Source organism: Pelodiscus sinensis, chromosome 1, assembly GCF_052426305.1.
Source record: "Pelodiscus sinensis isolate ZL-2025 chromosome 1, ASM5242630v1, whole genome shotgun sequence".
NCBI lineage: Eukaryota > Metazoa > Chordata > Testudines > Trionychidae > Pelodiscus > Pelodiscus sinensis.
The window spans coordinates 186,224,743-186,247,687 of record NC_143052.1 but is presented as its reverse complement, the minus strand read 5'-3'; the positions used below and the strand labels follow the sequence as shown (position 1 = coordinate 186,247,687).

Genomic DNA, 22,945 nt, shown 5'->3' with positions numbered 1-22,945 from the left:
TCTTATTCTGTAAATTATTCACAGAACTCTTGCTGGGATTATTTGATATGTGAAATTCAAATTTTGTTGTTTAGATTTGATCAGATGCAGAATATAATATTCAATTCCCTGATGGCTTGAGCCTAATATTTATACGATCATGTTTTCATTGTTTATGGTTATTTTTAGTATGAATCTTGCTTTCCCTAAATCTTCTTTGAGATTTGCTTAAATTCATTCTGCAGAAAGTTAATACAAATGAGATGGTTTTGTTTGAGCCAATAATAATTTAAATCTTTTGAATTATTTGCTCACTTCTAATTGTGCACTTTAAAAAGCAGAGTGATCATTCAAATTATCTAAAGACAGTGTGGGGCTTTGCAAAATGGAGCACTGGGTGGGTGTGGGGGAACAAGTCTGGAGCGGGAAGACAGGAAATTTACCAAATAAAGGGGTAGCATAAGAATCAAATCCCGGTGTAATAGATGCTGCTAGACCATATTATAGGATTCAGCCACTAGGTGGCACTATATGGTAAATACCTTATCTAAATGATCCTCACCTATACCTGGCAGAGTATTAAAGGATCTTATGATGAACATATCTGGTGTGTATCTTAGTCAAGAGGTAGCTCTGTGACCAGTCCATATCTGGTGCTGAAGTATGGGACATAGTGCCAAGATCAGACAGAGAAGGAAACGCAACAAGGGTTGCAGGATCTCATCAACATGACACTCTTCAATGCCTCAGAGAACTTCAGCTTTGACAAATCTTCAGAATGGATAGAGCGGAAACAATATATTGCAAGATATCAAATTGATAGTACCAAGCTCTACTAAGGAACTGGAAATATACTGGTATCTTTTTTAATTTAGGCTACAGGGAAAGTGTAACTTTCATTCCTTTGATTTTACTGAAAACAGTCACAAAGATGACTATGAAGAGCTTCTGACTATTTTATATCTCCGAGAAATGTGGTTTATAAAAAACATGTTTCCCCCAGAGAGTTCAAGAAGCAGGGGGAAATACTGAATATTTTGTAAGAGCTGGGCACATATTGGCTGAAAATTTTGAAATTAAAATATCAGAGGTGTGTTGGTTATTGGGTTAACAGATGAATACCTTTCACGTCAGTGTTACGGAACTGATTAACCTTGTCACCTTTTTGGGGTGGGGGTGACGTTCGTTACAGCCCCATGGTCGAGTCTGTAGGGTTGCCCCCTGGTCTTGGGGCTGTGTGGCCCTGTTGCCTTGCTATCAGGGCACTGTGGTGTAGTGGTCAGAGTCAGTAGCGGCACTATGATCCAATGACCACTGTCAACAGTGCTGTTGGGTCCACTGGTGGGGGTAGGGCAAAGGGGGCAACTGCCTGAAGGCCTGGCAATTCGAAAGGGTCCAGGACTCCAGAGGGCCAGCTGGGGGAGGCTAGCCCCAGTCCCGCCTCTTCTGCCCAAAGCTCCACCCCTCCCAGGAGTGCAGCACTAACCCCATCAACCTTGGTCAGGAGCCCGACAATTCTACCTGCAATCCTGAATAGTAGGGTGGGTTGTGGCAAGATAGGGGCACCTGGGCCTGCCTTCTCCACAAGGTTCAAACCTAATCCTACCAGCACACACCAGGCCTGTCTACACGTCCACAATTACTTCCTCACAGAGTTTCCCTGGATTGCTTCCTACTTGGTTCTCTGCAATTTGCTGTTTTCAGGTCTTCCCCCTTCCCAGCCAGGGGCTCAAGACTCGTGCATGGAGCTGCGTGGCAAGGGGGAGAGGCACTTCTCCCTCAGCAACAGCAGCAGCTGCATGCTGAGGCAAGAGCAGCGACTCTCTCCCAGCGGGTAGGGACACATCCCCTCCCTATCTCAGTTTAGAGGGAACACTGCTTCACGGCCTCTCCTCTCTCTGCAGCATTCTGAGCCTGGCAGTTGGGGTCCCTCTCCATCTGGTTGGCCTCCATATTCTGGAGTGCAGGCAGTCCTTCCTCAGGTATCAGCAATGCACTTTCTTCCTCACCGGTGGTCAGCACAGACTGAGATGTTTTATTGCCTTTTATATCTTGTCTCCAGTTGACACGTGCCTAGCAGAGCTGAAAGGGTGAGACTTCATTGGCCCAGAGAGAAGAGTTAACCCCTGTCGCTCCACGATAGGGCTGACATACCCCATTGCAAGCAGCAACAACTGAAGAGCAAATTTAATCCTAGCCACAGATATTCAAATAGCAAAACATTCTGAAATGATGAAACAGCAAAACCTGCAGAAACTAGACCTGAAAAACGTGAAACTAGCTTAGAAACTATAAACAGATGATTGTTGAAAGTAATTATAAAAAAATCCTTGGGATAAAGGGAGAGATTTGTCAGGCTGAGGAACAAATTTCATCTACAAGGCGTGGAAAAAAGTTACACCCTAAGAGATGATGCAAGGCCAGTCGAAAGCACAGGGCGCAATAAATGCATGAAATATAGACTCTTTGCAGCTGTTTGCTGTAACAAAGCAGGCAGATAGTTGATTCATCTTGCAGACAATCAAGACCCATTGTTTCCGGGATCTGTAATTTGCAATGACATAGCGTCTGCCTAGAAAGTGAAAATGAATACTCATAGAAAGACTATTGACTTTGAAATTGACCCAAGAGCTGATATAGTAATCTCAGAAGGGACTTACAATTACCTTCTTCTCCTCTGTCACACCCGCACCCCCACCCATGAGGTATGTAGGATCGGGACGCCCTCATTGGCGGCACGGAGGCCCCGAACCTGAGTTTGCTCTGGGCCCGCAAGTCCCAGGGGAGGCGTTCATCCGTGCACAAAGGCCAAGCCGAAAGCACGGTGGCCTACTCCCCTACAGGCCGACTGTCCCTTGACCCTGGTTATTGACCGACGGGATATAGTCTGCACCCGCTTTGGGCATCCCTACTCCCGTCACTCCCCAGAGTTCAGTAGAAAGGAAAAAGTCTCTCTCAAGGGTCAGTCTTCCCAACCTTAGGGGCCGTCAGATCAGATTAGGTAGGGGAACTCGAGATCGCCCCTGTTCCCGAGTTCCAGCCTCCGCTGCTTCTGCCTCCCTGGCAGCCTCCTGGCTGGCGTCTCCCACCTCTTCCACCTTCCTGGCAGTCTCCTGGCCGGCTCCGGTGTCTCCTGCCGCTTCTGCCCCCATCAGCTGAGCCGGCGCCGCTTTTAAATGTGGCACGCGGCTCCAGGTGTATGCACAACAGCGCCGTGGGGGCGGGGGAGGGCTGCGTCGGTCAGTCTCCGGGCCAGGAGCCTCTGGCGCATTGGTTCCACAAGAGGGGATGGGCCCGGCCCATCACACCCTCCCACAGCTGAAGTCAGCTGTCACCAAGCCCTGGGAGTACCTTAACTGCATGAGTTAGTTCACCACAGAAACAAATAACAAAGACAAAAGCTATGCATTCAGACTGTATTTAATGAAAAGAGAACAGACCAACAGTCTTCTCAGCTGCAGCATGGCAGCCAGGGTGGGCCCAGTGAGAAAGGTGGAAGCTCTCAGGAATAGATGGTGATATTCTGAAAGGAGATTCAGTACAAATAACTTTAAAAGACAATGCTGAATCAGACAGTGTACATATAACTCATAGGATTTCTATCCCATTACTTCATAAAATGGAAGCTGTAGATGACTGGTGCAATCAGAAAAATCTCTGAAACAATAGCATGATGGGCATGATATACCCCATTGGTACCAGTTCTAAAGAAAAATGGAAACATATGAATCCATGTAGATTTTAAAGGACTTAATGAAGCAGTTGTGAGAGCAAAATATATCCCCCTATTCTTGAGACTGGATGCCTTCCATGGATTCTGGCAATTTCTTTATCTTAAGAAAGTGAATTCGCTTATCACACACTTTGGGGGATATTGCATTTGTAGATTACTTTTTAGGATTACCAGTGCACCTGAAATTTTCCAAAGAAAGATGGCAGAACGATTAACGAACACAAGTGGCTTTATCATAGATGATATTTTGATATATGGATCTTCAATGAAAGAATAAAACAAAACCCTCAACAGAGTCTCAACACTAATCAGTTAATATGGACTGAAGCTGAAGAAGGAAAAATGTATTTTCCACCTACCCCAAACTGAGTTTTTGGGACAAACAAAGAGGGCATCGACCCTAGTTCTGAGAAAGGAAAAACCATTTGAATATTAAATACACATAGTAATGTGCTAGAACTGAAACATATACTGGTGGTAAATTCCCTTAGTGGACACTTACAAGACTTTTGTAGAATGATAAAACCATTGAATAAACTGTTAAAGTACAACTTTTAGCTCCAAATCAAGAAAATGCCTTCAAAAAGATTTTACAAAATTATATCAACAGCTTCAGTTCTCAAGTATTATGAGATGAGCAAACCTACAGTGGTCAGTGTAGAGGCATGTAGCTATAACCTAGGTAGTGTATTGTTGCAGCAACATGGCTCTGAATAGAACCCAGACACATTTTGCTCTTGCACACTCACAGAATCAGAAAAACAATAAGCATAGATTGAAAAGGACTGCCTACCAAGCACATGGGCATGTAGGGACTTTTACAGATATCTATGTGGACTGGATTAATTTATTCTGCTAACAGGACATAAACTGCTTGTAACTCTCATCTGTGGAAAAGAATTGGAACAAGCACCATGAATACCAATATCTATTGCTAAGGTTAATGTGATTTTAGCCCATTTGCTAAAATGGGGAAAATTTGGTAGTAGCAGACACTGTGTCATGGGGCCCAGCATCACACTCAATTACTCATGAGCTCAAAAACAACATGAAGGAGTACATGGAGCAACTCTGACAGATTCACATTTTCAAGAAGTTCTGTTTACATTATGGGGGGCTAGCCCAAGTACCTAAAAGACACTAATACAGGGACAAGAGACTACTTTTCAGTGAATAGACAACTACACAAGTCATACAGACTCATGATTAAAGGTAATGGCATTGTAATTCCAAATGAAATGAGAGGAGAAAATCCTAAATCTCATCCATGTAGGACATCAAGGATTAACTACATGCCGAGAATAGACCAACTACTGTCGTGGCCAGGCATCAGGAAGGGACATAAAGAATGAAGTATCTGCATGTGAACACCACAGATCTGACAGACCAATACAAGACAAAGAACATTTAATAACAACACCTCTACCAGATAGTCCTTGGCAGAAACTAGATTCAGAGATATATGAATTCAGAAAACAACATCTGGTCACAGTAGACTATTTTTTTAGATACGTAGAAATAAAGTACTTGAAAGTTGCTTTTACTTTACCAGGGGACTGGAAATCATTCCATTAAAGCTCTGACAGTTTCTTTAATTTGTATTTTTGCTACTGTAAGACTTACATTTCATTACATTTTTACCATGCAAACCACACTTTTCGTAGGAAAAACGAAGTGGACATCAAAAAAGGACACTACAGATTCCCTCATAGTCTCAATGTCTCAGCAACATGCTAGAAAATGCTTTATCAATTAAGTTAATTTTTAAACACAGTGTAGCTGCTATCAGAAAACACAAGTTACAGAATGCTAGCGCTATTTATTAAGTATCCATAACTAAGGCTAGATGGTGCAAGAGCTTATTGTGGTATCTTTAAAACTCTAAAAGCTTAGTTCAAATGCAGGGTTAGGTCACAAGCAAAATTAGTAGATGATCTCAGCCTTTTGTCGGCATTGTAAACGTGGATGCTTTCCTGAATCAGGGCTTAGATCAGTAGTATAATTGATTGGGCATAATTTTGCTATTAAATATCTCTGCTCTCCAGTTTTATGTCAATATAAAATTGCAGCTTCTTTTTCCCTAGCTTTTTTAATATAAAATCATCCAAGAATTTGGCAGTTTCAAGACTGTATGAGTCATATCCTTGCTAACTGGAATATTTAAGCTTTTTCAGCATTAGGTATGTTTGCACAGAAGTGAGTAAATAGTAATTGGAAATGGAAAAAGTAGATTATTTTGAAGTGTCATTTTTTCTTTTCCCACCATTCTCTGTAGGGACCTGACAGGAAATAATTGCATTTATATCACTGTACTGGTATGTTCGATATCTTTAGATTGAATAATCTAGAGACACAGAATACATACGCACATACACAGTTTTATAAATTTAGATTCTCCTTCTGTTAGCTAATCCTAATTGCCCATATTCTCCCTTGAGCCTTGATTCTGCATTGGGTTGCACTAAAAAACAAACAAACCCTGTTTCACTGGAGCCAAAATTAGATCAGCCTACCCTCTTTCCAATTTAAAATTGTCATTGTTAGATGTAGCCAATAAGTTCATAAAGTTTACGGTCGCACTGGCATCTGGGTATGTATGCTCAGAGGCGGAACTTTGCCTTTAAAATTTCTGAGATGAAATACAACACAAAATCATCTTTAAAATAAGGGCCTAAGATCTTCTTTTATATATATATATTACATTTAGAATGCATTTTTAGCAGAATAGTTTGGTTTTAGCAGAACCTCTAAATAGCGAGAAAAAAGAGCACAAATCATGAAAAATTTTTTTAATAAAAATGTGTTTGGTATTAAATAATTTAGCAGTGTTGTGTTGCTTTAAGAAAAACACAGGGTGTCAAGACTACATAGTTATTCTGAATATATAAAAGTTTATTATATCATGCTTTTAATATTTTTTAAAATATCCATTGATTAAAAAAAACAGTTTCTTTTCAGAAGATAACTTTGAGTCATTCTTTATAAATTGTGAGTAGCCTCTTTGTCATCCACAAATTTTTGCAGTTTCATTTTCCTTTTAATGGATTTGCAAAGTTCAGTGGATCTAATTTTGTTCACTTGTCTGATTATTTAGTTTTCTTCCCCCTTTTTTTATTTGGTATTTTCTTGATTTATTTTTTCCTCTTCCAACTATTTCTATTTTGGTTTTGCTCATTTTGCTAGTGATAACATTTCTTTGAGCTGCTGTTCTCAAGAACATGTGTGTGCATGCTAGTACCCATATATATATATATATATATATAGAGAGAGAGAGAGAGAGAGAGAGAGAGAGAGAGAGAGAGCTATTTTTGATTGTGCACTATAATTAAGAATATAAGGGTGGAACAAGCAGCATTTGCTAAATGGAAAAAGAACAGATCAGTGGAATAAAACATTCCAAATTAATTGAAGTCAAAGGAGCTTTCCATTGACTTCAGCTTTGAATAAGAATTTTATCCAAATAATTCTAGATTTATCCCAGAGGGGCAGGACCATCGTACCACAGTATCATGGGCAGTAAGAAACAGAGAATTTACAATATCTTGGCATCTGAGCCTTTCCCAAGATCCATGTAATTTACATACTGATCAGAATATAGTTTAGGAGGGTCACATTCCTGGACTACCCCAAACCACAATGTGTGTGAAATGAAGGCTTCAAGGCCTCAGATTTTTCTGCCTTACCTTTTTTCACTGAATTTAAATGTACTATATAACAGGACAATCTTATGTGCCCTAAATAAAGGGCAGCACATTATCACATGCCCCTTAACCATCCTAGGAAAAAAGATGGTTCTCCTCCTTGTTTTTCTGCTGTTCCAGGGAGAGAGGAAATTGCCCAGGTATAGACCCAGTAAAAGATATGCTGACCCATGTTGTAGGGGGATTGGATCTCTGAAACTATCTATTTGCCACCCCATTATCAATTCATAACATTTTCAATTTTTAAATTGCAACCTTATCATCAAATGTGTACATTTAATTCTAATCTCACAAAACCGTAACATATAACCAGTTGAGCAGAGTTTAAAATACAGGAAAGGTTAAGGAACTGAAGGGTACAAAATAGGTTTTTTTTTGTATAACCACTTTTAATGAAAAAAATACTGTATGAATAGAAATGGAAGTATAACAAAGGATTTTCAATTGGTTTAGGAAAATACAGTGATAAGTACAGTGAGGAAAACAAACATTTTAACTCCCAGTTATTCATGTATCACTGAACTGCTTAGTACCTACCCTCAGTTATTTATGTTCCAAAACAGCCTATAGAATAAAAACAAAATATAATTATGGTACTTTTACTGAAATATTCTCCATTAACAATCATAAAGTCTTATTTAGTCACCTCTGTAGGGTCAATATATTACTTTTCCATTTCCTGCATGCCAAAAAGTACAAATGAATTTAAAAAAAAAAGAATTTCAAGCAAAGTTTATGGTGGTGGAAAGAAAACTTTTGCATATGTTTCTTCACAATTCAATAACTTGAAAATGAATACTGGTAATATCATTCTTTGATTAAAATAATTTGTTTATTTTAACAAAAGTTCTTTTTAAAAAATGTGTAATCTCTGAGTTTATGAAACTATCAAAAGTTGACATTATCAGCATGCCAGATAACTGGAATATAGTTTTGAGCCAGAGCCAGATTATACTTAGGACAATTTCCAATCATTAGGCATGAAAAATAAAAACATAAAAGAAAACTAAACTAAAATTAGAAGCACATGATTGTGTTCCAGTGTTCCATATATTAACACTGCCCCTGCTGTATGTCTTAGTATGGTCCAACTCCCAACATAGAGACTATTTATACCAGTTTCTAGCGTGTCCGTATCTTCTTAAATTGGAAGAAATATCTTTAGAAAAGAAACCTGATCTACTAGAACTAGAACATATAATGGGGCTAGATTAGCTTCAATTATGTTACTTGAAATAAAATATCCATTATATAATGGACAAAGTATCCATTATATTAAGCTACCGGCTGGCAAGCATTAAATCAAATATAGACTTTTACATATTCTGTATTTCTAGTGAAGTGTTACAACAGAACCTTTTTTTAAAACTTCTTGGCCAGCACAGAACAAACACTGGATTTGACGGCCTCTTATTGGTTAGCTGAGAGTTATGAAGAACCCTGTCTCTTTTGGTACTGTATTCTAAGCTTTTCCAGTTGCTCTGCACACTGCGCCTGAGCCAGCTTCAATGTCCGATTCTCCTCTGTCAGTTCTGCATACTCCTTAGTCAGCTGAGCAGCATCCATACTCTCCTTTTCCGCCTGTTCCAGCCTGGCAATCAGCTCCTTTCTGAGGGTTAAGAAAACAGGAAGATAAAAGTTGAAGTGTGCATGTGCCATTACCCGGGGTATCCTCTTGGGCATCATCTGTGGTCCTGGTCCCTAAGAAAAACAACACTGTATGGTTCTGTGTTGATTATAGGAAATGTAATGCTGTTACAGTACCAGATGTATATCTTATGCCTAAAACTGATGAGATACAGGACATTTTAAGCAGAGCTAAATATCTCAGTTCTTTTGATTTAACTCAAAGTTATTAGGAGTTTCCCTTGGATGAGCATGCACAGAAAAAAAATCTGCTTTCATCACCAATATAGAATTCATAATGAATTCATGTACGAATTCACAATTTTAATTAATGCTGGAGCCACCTTCCAGAAGCTGGTCAATCAAGTTTTAAATGGTTTACAGAACATTGCAAGAGCTTGTGTGAATAACCTTGTCATGATCATGAGAGATGGCCAGCCTCCTGGGGACTAAGAGGTTAAATATGTCTCTTACCTAAACCAGGTGGCAGGCAGCCAATAGAGATGTAAGTAGGAATTTCAAACTGGGACAAAGGAATTTTTGGGTTTTTCCCTCCTTTGTCCCTGGGTAGTTTCTCTCCAGCTATTGAAGGGGACAAGATGTCTCCCTCTAAGAAAATACTCTTCACAGTCTGTAAGTAGGATAAAGTTTAGATAAATCCGTTAGGTTTCATTGTTTTATGGTTTGGGAAATGGGATCTGGTCTGTGCATTTAAAAATTGGTTTTGCTCTCCTTTGTAATTAAGGGTACGTCTAGACTACAGGCTTTTGTCGACAGAAGTTTTGTCGACAGATACTGTTGACAAAGCTTCTGTCGACAAAGAGCATCTAGACTACGTCCAGTTCTGTCGACAAAGCAAGCCACTGTGAATCGGGAGGGACCTGGCTACCAGGGAAGCTACACAGGCTTCCTGAGGCACAGCAGTACTAGGGAAAGGCAGGCAGAGATGGGGGCGGCTCTGACCAGGCAGACTCCCAGGCTGAGTACTTGCTCTCAACACCTGAAGGTGTTAGGGCTGCAGGGAGGTACCCAGGGCAGCAGAAGGCATCAGGTCCAGCCCCATACCAATGAGTGGCTATTTCAGACTGCAGTTCACCCCCAGGGCGGAGGCTAGTGACGATTGGTCACTGAGCCAAGGTGGGTATAAGGCCTGGGGTTTCCTGAGAGGGGAGGGCCCCAGAGTACAGGGGCATTGCCATAAAGCAGTACCGCAAGGGAAGGGCACCGTGGGCCATGGGGGACACGTGGCCTGCAGTAACTCAGAAGATGGGTAACTGAGGACAAAACACTGGCCAACCGGGGGTGCTCCAGGGTTGAAGAGCTAATTCCTGAGGAGACCAGTAGGAGGCACAGCGTCAGTGAGTTTCACCCTGTCACACAGGCCTAACCATAAAAGCCTGTAAGCATAAGACTGAAGCATCCAGAGTTTCTTATTTGGGACACTGGGAAAGGGGAAGTCAAATATCCCTCAGCCTTTGAAAGCTGAAGCCATTATAAATTGGCATATACCCCAAACTAAAAACAAGTCCAATCTTTTGTAGGTCTGGTAAACTATTATAGAAGGTTTGTGTGGGAGTCCATTGACATTGTCTCTGCCATCACTAGATTTATGTAAAAAGAACAAGCTAAACAAAGTCATTTGGATGAAAGCATGCCAGGAAAGATTTGATAAGGTAATGAAAACTTTGTCTGAAAAGGCTATTTTGATTTTGACAAAATGCTTAAACTGTAGAGATTTATCAGACGTTAGCCTGGGTGTTGTGCTGCTGATGATAGAGGAAAATAACATAAAACACACAATTGCTTTCTTAAGCAAAACATTTACACCACCTGAACATAATTAGTCTGTCACGGACAAGGAATGCTAAGCTTAGTTAAACAACTAAGGCCTTACCTTTTCAATAGAAAATGCAGGGTCTTAACAAATCATTCATCATTGATTTGGCTAAACAAACATAAAGGCTGAAATTCCAAGCTTGTACACTGGAGTATCATACTTCTGGAATTTAATATAAAAATTGTGTACATAAAGAGAAAATACAAGATGGCATAAGATACCCTGTTCAGGAAAGAGGTCCCTGACCAGTTGCCTCCAGGCCAGCCAGTGGCTATCACTCCTACAGCTTTGTCAGGGTGAGGTGTGACAGTCTGTACCCTACTGTTCACCCCTTTTACAGGATTATGATACACTTTCTACAAAGTATGCCTTGTGAGGTATCATCTGAAAACTCCTAATTTCAGAATCCTGACCGAGGGAAGGAAGGAGAGTAGCAAAATACACACCCTGGACTTCAGAAGAGCAGACTTGACTCCCTCAGAGAACTGATGGGCAGGATTCCCTGGAATGCTTACATGAAGGGGAAAGGAGTCCAGGAGAGCTGCTAGTATTTTAAAGAAACCTTATTAAAGGCACAGGAAAAAACCATCCCGATGCGCAGCAAGAAAAGCAAATATGGTAGGTGACCAGATTGGCTTACCGGGGAAATCCTTGGTGAGCTTAAACACAAAAAGGAAGCTTACACGAAGTGAAAACTTGGACAGATGACTAGGGAGGAGTATAAATATATTGCTCGAGAATGCAGGGGAGGTATCAGGAACGCAACTGGAATTGCAGCTAGATAGGGATGTGAAGGGTAACAAGAAAGGTTTCTACAGGCATGTCAGCAATAAGAGGGTGATCAGAGAGGGTGTGGGGCCCTTACTGGATGAGGGAGGTAACATTGTGACAGATGATGTGGGAAAAGCTGAAGTACTCAATGCTTTCTTTGCCTCTGTCTTCACAGACAAGATCAACTCCCAGACAAATGCACTAGGTAATGCAGTATGGGAAGGAGGTGGACAGCCCTTGGTGGGGAAAGAACAAGTTAGGAACTATTTAGAAAAGCTAAACATACACAAATCCATTGGCCCGGATTTAATGCATCTGAGGGTACTGAGGGAGTTGGCAAATGTCATTGCAGAGCCTTTGTCCATTATCTTTGAAAACTCATGGAGATCGGGAGATATCCCAGATGATTGGAAAAAAGCAAATGTAGTACCCATCTTTTAAAAAGGGAAGAAGGACAATCCAGGGAACTACAGACCCATCAGCCTTACCTCAGTCCATGAAAAAATCATGGAGGGGATCCTCAAGGAATCCATTTTGAACCACTTGGAAGAGGAGAAAGTGATCAGGAATAGTTAACATGGATTCACAAAGGGCAAGTCATGCCTGACCAATCTGATTAGATTCTATGATGGCTCTGTCGATATGGGGAAGTCGGTGGATGTGATAAAACTTGACTTTAGCAAAGCTTTTGATATGGTCTCCCACAATATTCTTGCCAGCAAGTTAAGGGAATAAGGATTGGATAAATGGACTGTAAGATGGATAGAAAGCTGGCTAGACTGTTGGGCCCAACGGGAAGTGATCAACGGCTCGATGTCAGATTGTTGGTTGGTTTCTAGCAGAGTGCCCCAAGGATCTGTTCTAGGACCTGTTTTGTTCAATATCTTTATTAATGACCAGGATGAAGGGATGGATTGCACCCTTAGCAAGTTCGCAGATGACACTAAGCTAGGGGGAGAGGAAGATATGCTGGAGGGCAGGGATAGGGTCCAGAGTGACCTAGACAGATTAGAGGATTGGGCCAAAAGAAATCTGATGAGGTTCAACAAGGACAAGTGTAGAGTCCTGCACTTGGGTCGGAAGAATCCCAAACATTGTTACAGGCTGGAGACTGAATGGCTAAGTAGCAGTTCAGCAGGAAAGGACCTGGGGATTACAGTGGATGAGAAGCTGGATATGAGCCAACAGTGTGCCCTTGTAGCCAAGAAGGCTAATGGCATATTAGGGTGCATTAGGAAAAGCGTTGCCAGCAGATCCAGAGTGATTATTCCCCTTTATTTGGCTCTGGTGAGGCCACATCTGGAGTATTGTGATCAGTTCTGGGCCCCCCACTATAGAAAGGATGTGGAAGCATTGGAGAGGGTCCAGCAGAGGGCGACCAAAATGATGCGGGGGCTGGAGTGCATGACCTATGAGGAGAGACTGAGGGTTTTAGGTTTGTTTAGTCTGTAGAAGAGAAGAGTGAGGGGGGATATGATAGCAGTATTCAACTTCCTGAAGGGAGGTTCCAAAGAGGATGGAGAGAGGCTGTTCTCAGTAGGGACGGATGGCAGAACAAGGAGCAATGGTCTCAAGTTACAGTGGGAGAGGTCTAGGTTGGATATTAGGAAAAACTATTTCCTAAGGAGGATGGTGAAACACTAGAATGGATTACCTAGAGAGGTGGTGGAATTTCCATCCCTAGAAATGTTTAAGCCTCAGCTTGACAAAGCCTTGGGCAGGGGTCTGGACTTGATGACCTCCTGAGGTCTCTTCCAGCTCTATGATTCTATGATAATTTGCTGATCATTACTTGATTTCTAGCCTAGTAAAGTATGCATGGAAATATTGATATAAAGTTATAAGATTCTACTATATGACATTTTAAGGCTTTGTCTACATTATGCACTTTTGTCAACAAAAGTCAGGATTCATTGACAAAACAGTGGAGATCTGCACACAATGCTCCCACTGATTTCACTTTTCTACCTCCCTGACATAATAGAACCACCTTGATGAAGAACATAAAGGTTTCTGAGACAAAGTTAGAGTGACACAATGTCAGGATAGACACTGTGCTTGCTTATGTCACCCTACGTGGCCTCCAGACGGTGTCCCACAAAGCCACTCTGGTAAGCAGTTTCTACTCTGCTGCCCTGCAGTCAGGTACACAGGCATGCACCACTCCCCATTTAAAGCCTAGGAATTTTTGAAATTTCACTTCCTATTTGCTTGGACTAGGCAGCTCACATCACATCTTCCCATCTGACTGTCAGCTTTCAGCAGCAAACACATTACTGCCCAGAGTACACAGGAGCTGCTGGATCAGTTGCCTCTATGGGGAGAAGAGGTTGTGCAGTTGCAACCAGAGCCAGACATAGGAACTCTGTCACCTACAAGAAGATTGCTTGTGTCATGGGTGGGAAGGGGCATGCAAGGGGCATGTAGTGGTGCCATACTAAGATTAAGGAGCTGAGGCAGATGCACCATAGCAAGGAGGTCATCTGTCACTCTGGTGCATTGCCGAAAATGTCACTTCTACAAGGAGCTGCATTTCATCTTCTGTGGCAACCCCACCTCCACTGCCAAGATCCCCATGGATACTTTGGGGAGACTGGAGATTATGGCCACTAGAATCATTGCTGAGGACTTAAACGGTGGGCAAGGATGTTGAGTTTGAGGAGGATGTGGAACAGGCAATAGGCTCATCCAGTAGCATGAGGAGGCAAGCCAGGACCTCTTTTTGACTCCAGATGATCAAGGCAGTCATAGCAGCATGCCTCTGGTGTACCTGACACAGGAGAGGGGAGCCCTGGTAAGCAATATTCCCTCTAACCTTTTCCGAACATGTGCAGAATAATTTTATGTGCATTGCGGTATGTGTGAATGTGTACCACCAGTAGAAACAAAACTGAGCTGTGGGCACTCTACTAATTAGCTGGGCAGCATTTGAATCTCTCGTGGGTGGCCATAAATGCGCACAGCTTACAGACAATACTGCTGGTAATTATTCATTTTGTTTTGATACTAAGCAGTTATGAGGTGGGTGTCCTTTATTTTGTTACATAATGCACACAGGAGAAGGGATTGAAAATTAAATACTAGATGCTATTTGCATCTGTTTCACATTCCTTGTGCAACTATGCAGTGGGGGCCCTGTGGAAAAATGTGTTAATACACACCGACATTTCCTCCATAGAGCTCTCCAGGAAACTTTCCTGCAGATACACTGCAATCCTCTGCTGAAGATTCATTGACAGTGCTCCTCTGTTTCTTCCCCCATTGTAGGACTCTTTGCTGTGACAATTTGGCAATTACTTCTGGAAGAACCAAAGTTGCTTATAGGTGAGCAGCGTACACACTCCGTCTGAAGCTTCACACATGAAGGAGATGCACCATTGCATCTTCAGTTACCCTGAGTAATGTAATTTCATCTTCAACTGCATAAGGAATGTGGAGCAGAGGATTGCAGTGTATCTGCAGGAAAACAGTGTCAGTATTCAGAATAGTATCCCATGTCATTTATACTGATCCCCTTTTGAAACAACTCAAGCCCTTGATGAGGTATACCAAGGCAGTCGACAAAGGCTTCCCGTGTCCAGACTACTCTGCTGTGCCACCAAACAGCTGATCGGCACGGCGCAGCAGCCATTTTGATGTAAATGAAGCAGCGATTATTTAAATCACCGCTTCATTTCCCTATGTCTAGTAAACTCATCTACATGGCTCCATCAACGGAGCCATGTAGTCTAGACATACCCTATGGTACACAGCAAGGCAGGGACCATGGTCTCCTGTTCAGATTTGCAGCTCATGATATACTGCAGGAGCAGCCTCTTTAGGTTCATAAAGCTCATCATAAGGCAGATGAACAGTGCAGAATACATGCTTTCAGGTAGACTCAGAGGATGCTAAGTTTACAGGTGCAGTTGAAAAACGGTGTGAAATGCCGTCAGACGTTCTTGAAATCATGGACAGAGGAAACTGAATCATGGGATGATGTGGGATCACATCGCTGGTGTACTGTGACACATTCCCAGCACTCCTGGTGGGAGAAGGTGATCATTTGCACAGTGGGATGACTATCCACAGTGCAACACTTTCTCGCTCTTTCAGTGGCAAATCATCAATTGTGGATGCCAGAGGTGACAGCTCTTTGGGTCTGTGGGGGCTGGAGCACCCAGGGAGAAAAGTTAATGGGTGCTGACAAGGCCATCCTTTGGATTTACAGGACCCTACACATATTAAACTGATTCCTCTATGCCTGACATTAGATGACGGAGAGGATGACATTTTAAAGATATGCTTTTATAATCTTCAGCAACACACTAATGAAATATTTTTAAAGCAAACTTTAAACTAAGGTCCTGTAGACTAATATAGTAGTGATGTGAAAGGTTAACCAGTAAGCATCACTCTTAACTGGTGATGCTTACCAGTTCTGGTTAACCAGCAGGCGCTGGAGCAGCTCCCCACCTGCCATGGGGGTAACTTAAATGCTAGAAGCTGTGTGTGAGCAGACCAGGAGTGATAGCTTTTACAGTGAAGCTGTCTGTCTAAAATGTACCCCTGGCTGGAGAACTGAGAGGATGCAGCTGTTCATCAGTCCAGATTGTACCCTGGATAATGTCACAATATAATTTATCTTTGAAGTGGCAGGGTAAGGTTATATGTTAATAATGATAACATGACTTCTGTATTGGATTATTCCAAATCAGTTACACTACTGATGTAAGCACTGATTCAGGAAAGCATCCAGGTTCAGAACATCATCTAAGTGCTGTTCACTAAATTAAAGCATATGTTTAAGTTTTAGCACATGCTTAGTGCCCTTCCTGCGCAGCAAAGGATTTTAAACATATGTTAAAGAGTTTTTCTGATTTGGTTTCCTAATAAGTTAGATTTGCTTAGCTTTTCTATTATAGGTCTAGATTTTCTGAGTGCCTAGTAAGTGTAAAATCCTGGCTTGCACAGACAAGTAAAAGAAGAAGAATTTGGCCTGAAGGCCAACCAGGGGACAATCTTGGGATCCCAAACACATATTGCACATGCCTTGTGCACTATACATCTTAAATCCACAGAGATGGGAAATCTCTGCTTTCCCACACAATTAGCAAATTTGGGGACAGGTCAATCAATGACTAGCACAGAAGCAGGAAATTATTGATTGATTCATTCCTCTTTTCTTATCGTATGCTGGAACAACCATTTTTAATGGCAAAGCTGAGTTGGAGAACATTTCTTAGTAGCCTGCTCTCAATAGGAATTTTGCCTGCCCAAGGACCGCAAGTTCAAGTGCAAATGAGTAGTAGCTTTAAAAAAAATCTACATGGGTTATGCAATCTGTTTAAGAGGAATCAGTTTGTATTAATTTAGTGACATGAAACTTCCTGTCCATGTTTTTCACCATTTGGGGCCAGTTGACAGCTTCCTCTGAATGTCTTTCACTTTTTTCCATTGGGCGCAATAATGGAATGAAGGCTTGAGCTTTTTCAGGCTACCACTTCCTAACATCTGGATTTCCAAGTAAATTATTTCAGAGTCGGTCTTCATTATCTTTCTTTTACTTAAATAGTTACACTAAACAGAGATAGAATAAACTAAGCAATCAATAACTTTTAAAGCCATTACAAATTTTAGGGAAAAAATATTAGTATTAATGAAAGTCAGACACCAAAAACACTGGATTCAAGCCAGGAGCAGTACAGGAAGACACTATAAAACTTGCATAAATCTGTAAATGAATATCAATCCTGATTTGCAAAACCTGGATCAAAAGAGACTCTGAGCAAGGCTCTTACTTGCTCTACAAACAGAGCCCATATAGCAGCAGTGAACAATAACCAGTCGATGGGCCAGATATGATTTGCCTCTGGCTTATTGTCCACCCCTGCTATATAGTACAACCCCTTTGTGGGTTTGGCTTTATTAAATAAGAAGTAATTAAAAATCAAGTAATCAAGATCACCCAAGATCACAAACAGTTTGTGTCTAATGCGCCTTCCCTCACTGCTCAGCCCACATCTTCTTTCCTAGAAAGCCTCTTGCTCCTGTTCTATTATTTAAAGGTAGCATACAGAATTGCCCGCCTCTGAGTCAGCAGAATGTACTTATTATTTTATTGTTGGTATCAACACCTGTTAACAGAGTAGGATGATGTTCCAGGCAAACACTAAGAGCCTGTTACAAAGGCCTAAGATTAGAATACCAGGGAACTGCTAAATGTTATGAATGGTGTGGTTTACAATGTCCACTTAATGCTGAGACCATCTACTGATTTTTGCTTGTGACCTACCCCTGGATTTGAAATAAGCTTTTAGAGTTTGATAGATACTATAATAAGCTCTTGCACCATCTAGCCTTAGTTATGGATACTTAATAAATAGCTCTAGCATTGTGTAACCTGTGTTTTCTGTTAGCAGCTACTCTGTGTTTAAAAATTAACATTGATAAATAATAATCTGATTTTTAAGCTATAAATACAGAGCCTCTGAGAGTCCCACTTACAGTGTGCTTCAGCTGTGTAGTCCTAGCACATCTGAGGTGAGCACTGACTGGCATGGCAGGACAGGCTGAAGGGTTTGGGGGATTAAATGAAGCCAGTGTATCACTCTGCTTTGCTCATATTTCACAATCGTTTTGCACATGTGCAAATATCTACACAAGATGCAAGTCAGTGAAGAGTAAGGCCTAAAGTAGGTCAATTGAGCAATCTGCAGAATAGGAGAATTGGTGGAGTTTGGGTTACACAGCATTTTTAGGAAAGTCCACAGATATCACTTAAGGCAATTCAATGAAGTCCTCCACTCAATGTGCACCAGCAGTCAAACAACAAGATGTTAGGATGCATATGAAACAGAATGGAAATTATACTTCCATCTATAAATCAAGAGTGTAGGCTTGTCTGAAACACCGCAGTACTGGCTACCCCCATCTTTAAATGGAGACTGACGTATGAGGAGGCACAGACATGAGTGACAGAAATGATTATGAGCAGGAAAATTCTTTTATGAGGACAGATTGAAAAGGGGATGAATAAATGGGGCCATGATAAAAAGCATATAAAATAAAGAACAGCATAAAGAATATAACTCAGATGATCTGTTCTCCCCTTCTTGTATCACAAGCATAAGAGAATATTAAATTAAACTGAAAGGGTGACATACAAAACTAATCAGAGGAAACAGTTTTTTTTAAATACACAACACATAGGTGTACTGTGCAACGCTTTGTTATCACTAACACTAAGAGGATCAGACATTTTGAGTATGTCCACACTGCAATATAACACCCACTGCTGACCTGTGTCAGCTGACTCAAGCTCTAGCCAGGGACTACAAAATTGCAGTGCAGTTCGGGCTGGGAGCTGAAGCTGCAGGACCCCACATCAAGTGGTGGGTCCTAAAATATAGAATCCAGCCTGAATGTCTACACTGCAATATCATAGCCCTGAGCCTGAATCCGCTGACACCAGCTAGGTGCAGCTATTTTACTGCAGTATAGATAAAACCATCACATGGCGAATAAAAAGATCCAAAACTCACAACAGCAATTTTTTTTTTTAAATCTTGATCTGTGGGAGGAAACCCTGATGCTTTGATGCATGCATTTTTCTCTAGCCATGGGAAATCAGAAGGAACCTAATGACGGATTAGTCCATAAATACTTGCTTGCGAAGTTTCTTCCTCTTAAGCAGCTAGTACTGTCCATTATTAGAGTACAAAAAAACTGAATTACATGGACAAGTAAGGTGATCCAACATGGAAATTCCTATGTTTCCCTGGCAAATTGGTTTTGAAAATAGTTGTTAAATATTGCTTCTTAAGTCTCTTAATGTGCGAGTAATAAGTCATCTATTTCAAGGATGGTTTGGCAGCACCCAGCGATGCGGATGAACTCTTAATAGAAGCATGGAAATCCCCCATCTCCAATTCATCTGAATGCTTGCACCACACAAAATTTTTGTGTAAGCAGTCAGCCTTTTTTTTTCTTTTTGGTGAGGCTGTGGAGATGGTGGTAGAAAAAGAGAACAAACTAATGTGTAAATCAAGGACTCAAGAAAGTAAATATACCCTCAACTAAGTATCTATGACAATTCATATAGAAGAAAGGAAGTGAAAAGGTATTCATGGCACAAAAAAGGAACAATCCTAGACCACATTTATTCCAGACATATTTTAGAATTGTTTGGGGGAGGAAAAAAGATAAAATTGTTCAGAGCTAATAATATAAAGTGTAGCTAGCAACCAAGACAACTCTAATATTTAACTACATAATCCAGGGTCATTAGCTTGTAATAGTAATATAATAAGTTCCCAAAATAACCAGTTATCCTATCCCTTTCACCCAAAATTAGAGATCTAACACATCTGTCATGGAAATATAAGAAGTTACAGGAACATAAATTAAATTATGTTCACTGATCTAAGTATGCTGTATTCTTGCCTTCACATCCTTTTCTTCCTTTTCGATCTCTTTTTCCTTTTCAGGCTGATTTTGCCCCATGTGAACTACTACTGTAAATAGGCAGAATTCAAATGAAGTCAGAGCTGTGCCAATTTACAGCATGTTTTCCCACCAAACTTGGCCATTGTTCTATCCTATAATTCTAACTTTTGATTTCCCTATCCATCTCTCTCACTCCCTCTTCCTCATGAGGTAACTGTATTCATTGCTCCCATACTTCCCATGGGGTATGTCTACACTACAGCGCTAATTCGAACTAACGCATCCAGGCTAAAAAACTAGTTCGAATTAGCATTTTGCTAATTCGAACTAGCATGTCCACATTAAGTGGACCCTGAACCAGGGTTAAGGATGGCCGGAAGCAGTGCTGGCAGGGCATCAGATGAGGACTTAGAGCGTGGAGCTGCTGCCTTAGGCTAGCCGAGGGCTGTGCTTAAAGGGACCCGACCCCCACCCCGGACAGACAGTTCTCAGGGGTGCCCCGCTTGCAAAGCAGTCCTGGCTTGGAGTGCCCTGAGTGCCCACACCCCTCCTTTTCTTTATTTGGTACATCAGGAAGGGGGGCTAGGGAGGGGTAAGTGGAAGGAGGTGAGGGAGGAATTGGGTACGAGCCCCCGATGGGGAGGAGTGGGCTGGCTCTGCAGGCTTCTGGGGGTGGAAGCTCTCCTGCAGCCCCCAATTGCCCCTTCTCCCCAGACTGCACTTGCCATCACCCCGGCTGCACTTGCCGCAGGCTGCCATCTGGGGAGAGGGGGCAATTGGGGGGTTGCAGGAGAGCTTCCACCCCCAGAAGCCTGCAGAGCCAGCCCAGTCCTCCCCATCGGGGGCTCGTACCCAATTCCTCCCTCACCTCCTTCCACTTACCCCTCCCTAGCCCCCCTTCCTGATGTACCAAATAAAGAAAATGTGTGGTCAAAAATAGAATCTCTCTTTATTGAACAAAACTCGGGCAGACTGGGAAAAGGAGGTGGGAGAGGGGAAGAGAGAGGATGGGAGAGGGGAGGGCAACTAAAATGATCAGAGGTTTGGAACAGGTCCCATATGAAGAGAGGCTAAAGAGACTGGGACTTTTCAGTTTAGAAAAGAGGAGACTGAGGGGGGACAGTATAGAGGTCTATAAAAGCATGAGTGGGGTGGAGAGGGTACATAAAGAAAAGTTCTTCATTAGTTCCCATAAAGAAGGACTAGAGGACACCAAAGGAAAGGAATGGGTAGCAGGCTTCAAACTAGTAACAGAAAGTTGTTCTTCACAAAGCGAAGAGTCAACTTGTGGAACTCCTTGCTGCAGGAGGCTGTGAAGGCTAGAACTAGAACAGAGTTTAAAGAGAAGTGAGATAAAGTGATGGAGGTTGGGTCCATGGAGTGCTATTAGCCAGGGGGTAAGAGTGGTGTCCCTGCCCAAAGTTTCTGGAAGGCTGGAGATGGATGGCACAAGACAAATGGCTTGGTCACTGTCTTCAGTCCATCCCCTCCAGGGTCCCTAGGGTTGGCCGCTGTCGGCAGACAGGCTACTGGGCTAGATGGACCTTTGGTCTGACCCAGGACGGCCATTGTAAGCTCAGGGCTCAGGGTCGGGGGTCTCAGTGGACCACCTTGATTTTCATGCACACCTGTTCCTGGGTGGCCAGGCTGGCAGCTCTCCTGCCCTAGACGGCCACTTTCCTGTGCCTAGTGCGGAGGTCGTGGACGAGGTCCACGATGTCTACACTAGACCATGTGGGTGCCCGCCTCTTGCGGTCCCGGGCAAGCTCCCGGGAGCCGCCAGCCTGGTCCTGGGAAGAGGGGGAGGGCTGGTGGGCATTGGGTGGCTGGCTCAAGCCGTGCCAGGTGCAGGGTCTGCTGGCTGGGTGCTGGCAGGCTTGCACCTGGCACAGGCACCGTAGCCATCCCGTGCCCCTTTAAGGGGTCCGGGGCCGGGAGGGGGGCAGTAGAGTTTCCCTGGTGTTGGCCAGAGTGGCCACCAGGGAAAGCTGGGGAGGGCTAGCCTCCCACTAGTTCGAATTAAGGGGCTACATACCCCTTAATTCGAACTAGTAAGTTCGAACTAGGCTTAGTCCTCGTAGAATGAGGTTTACCTAGTTCGAACTAAGCGCTCCGCTAGTTCGAATTAAGTTCGAACTAGCGGTTTGCTAGTGTAGCGCCTATCAAAGTTAATTCGAACTGACGTCCGTTAGTTCGAATTAACTTTGTAGTGTAGACATACCCATGGTGTATGTGCTCTTACTCTCTGCTTCACCCACAAAGAAAATGGGGCAAAAAGGCTCCTGCTATGGAGTACAGCAGTCAGTGTTAGTCCTATTTACCCCCTACCTTATAGCTTTGTACTCCTCCCTTCCCCTAAATTCTGCAGTGAGAAGCACATTGCAAAAGAAGAAGCTCTGAGGGCAGGAAGAGAAGGCCACCATGAGGGGACCCCCAAGCAACAGGAGGCCACAGGAGACACACCAGCTGGTGTCAGCTCATCAGGTGACATCCAAAGGGGTCCAGCCCATTCGTGTCTACACAGGGGATTGCACCAGTTTAACTAACTTGCTCCAAGCTTGTGTGAAGAAGACCATTCAGTGTCCTAAAGGCAGCCAATAAAAGGATTCTGGTAGATGACCTTCAGTGGACAATTGCATAAGTGAAACCCCTGAAAAGTTAAAGTTCTGCCCTTATCCTGGTCATGGCCAAATCTTAGGACAGAGACATAGCTTGCTCTGTCCAACTGCAGTTATCCCAGGCAGGACAATGGGGTCACAAAAAATCTTCTGGCCTAGAATATGAAGGGTTTCTATAGGTTAATATCTTCAGTGTTAGCTTCCATGCTCAGGGTATGTCTACACTACAGTGTTATTTTGAAATAGCTTATTT

General features: G+C 42.4%; 1 protein-coding gene across 1 annotated transcript in view; it reads right to left on the bottom strand.

Moving 5' to 3' along the window:
- Positions 1-6,989: 6,989 nt before the first annotated feature.
- The window catches only part of MAP3K7CL (MAP3K7 C-terminal like), a 60,762-nt gene continuing 44,806 nt past the window's right edge, over positions 6,990-22,945 (bottom strand). Inside the window, exon 5 of the mRNA XM_006126076.5 lies at positions 6,990-9,022. Within this exon, the coding sequence (XP_006126138.2) occupies positions 8,842-9,022 (181 nt within the window). The 3' untranslated portion in view covers positions 6,990-8,841. The remainder of the gene's footprint in view (positions 9,023-22,945) is intronic.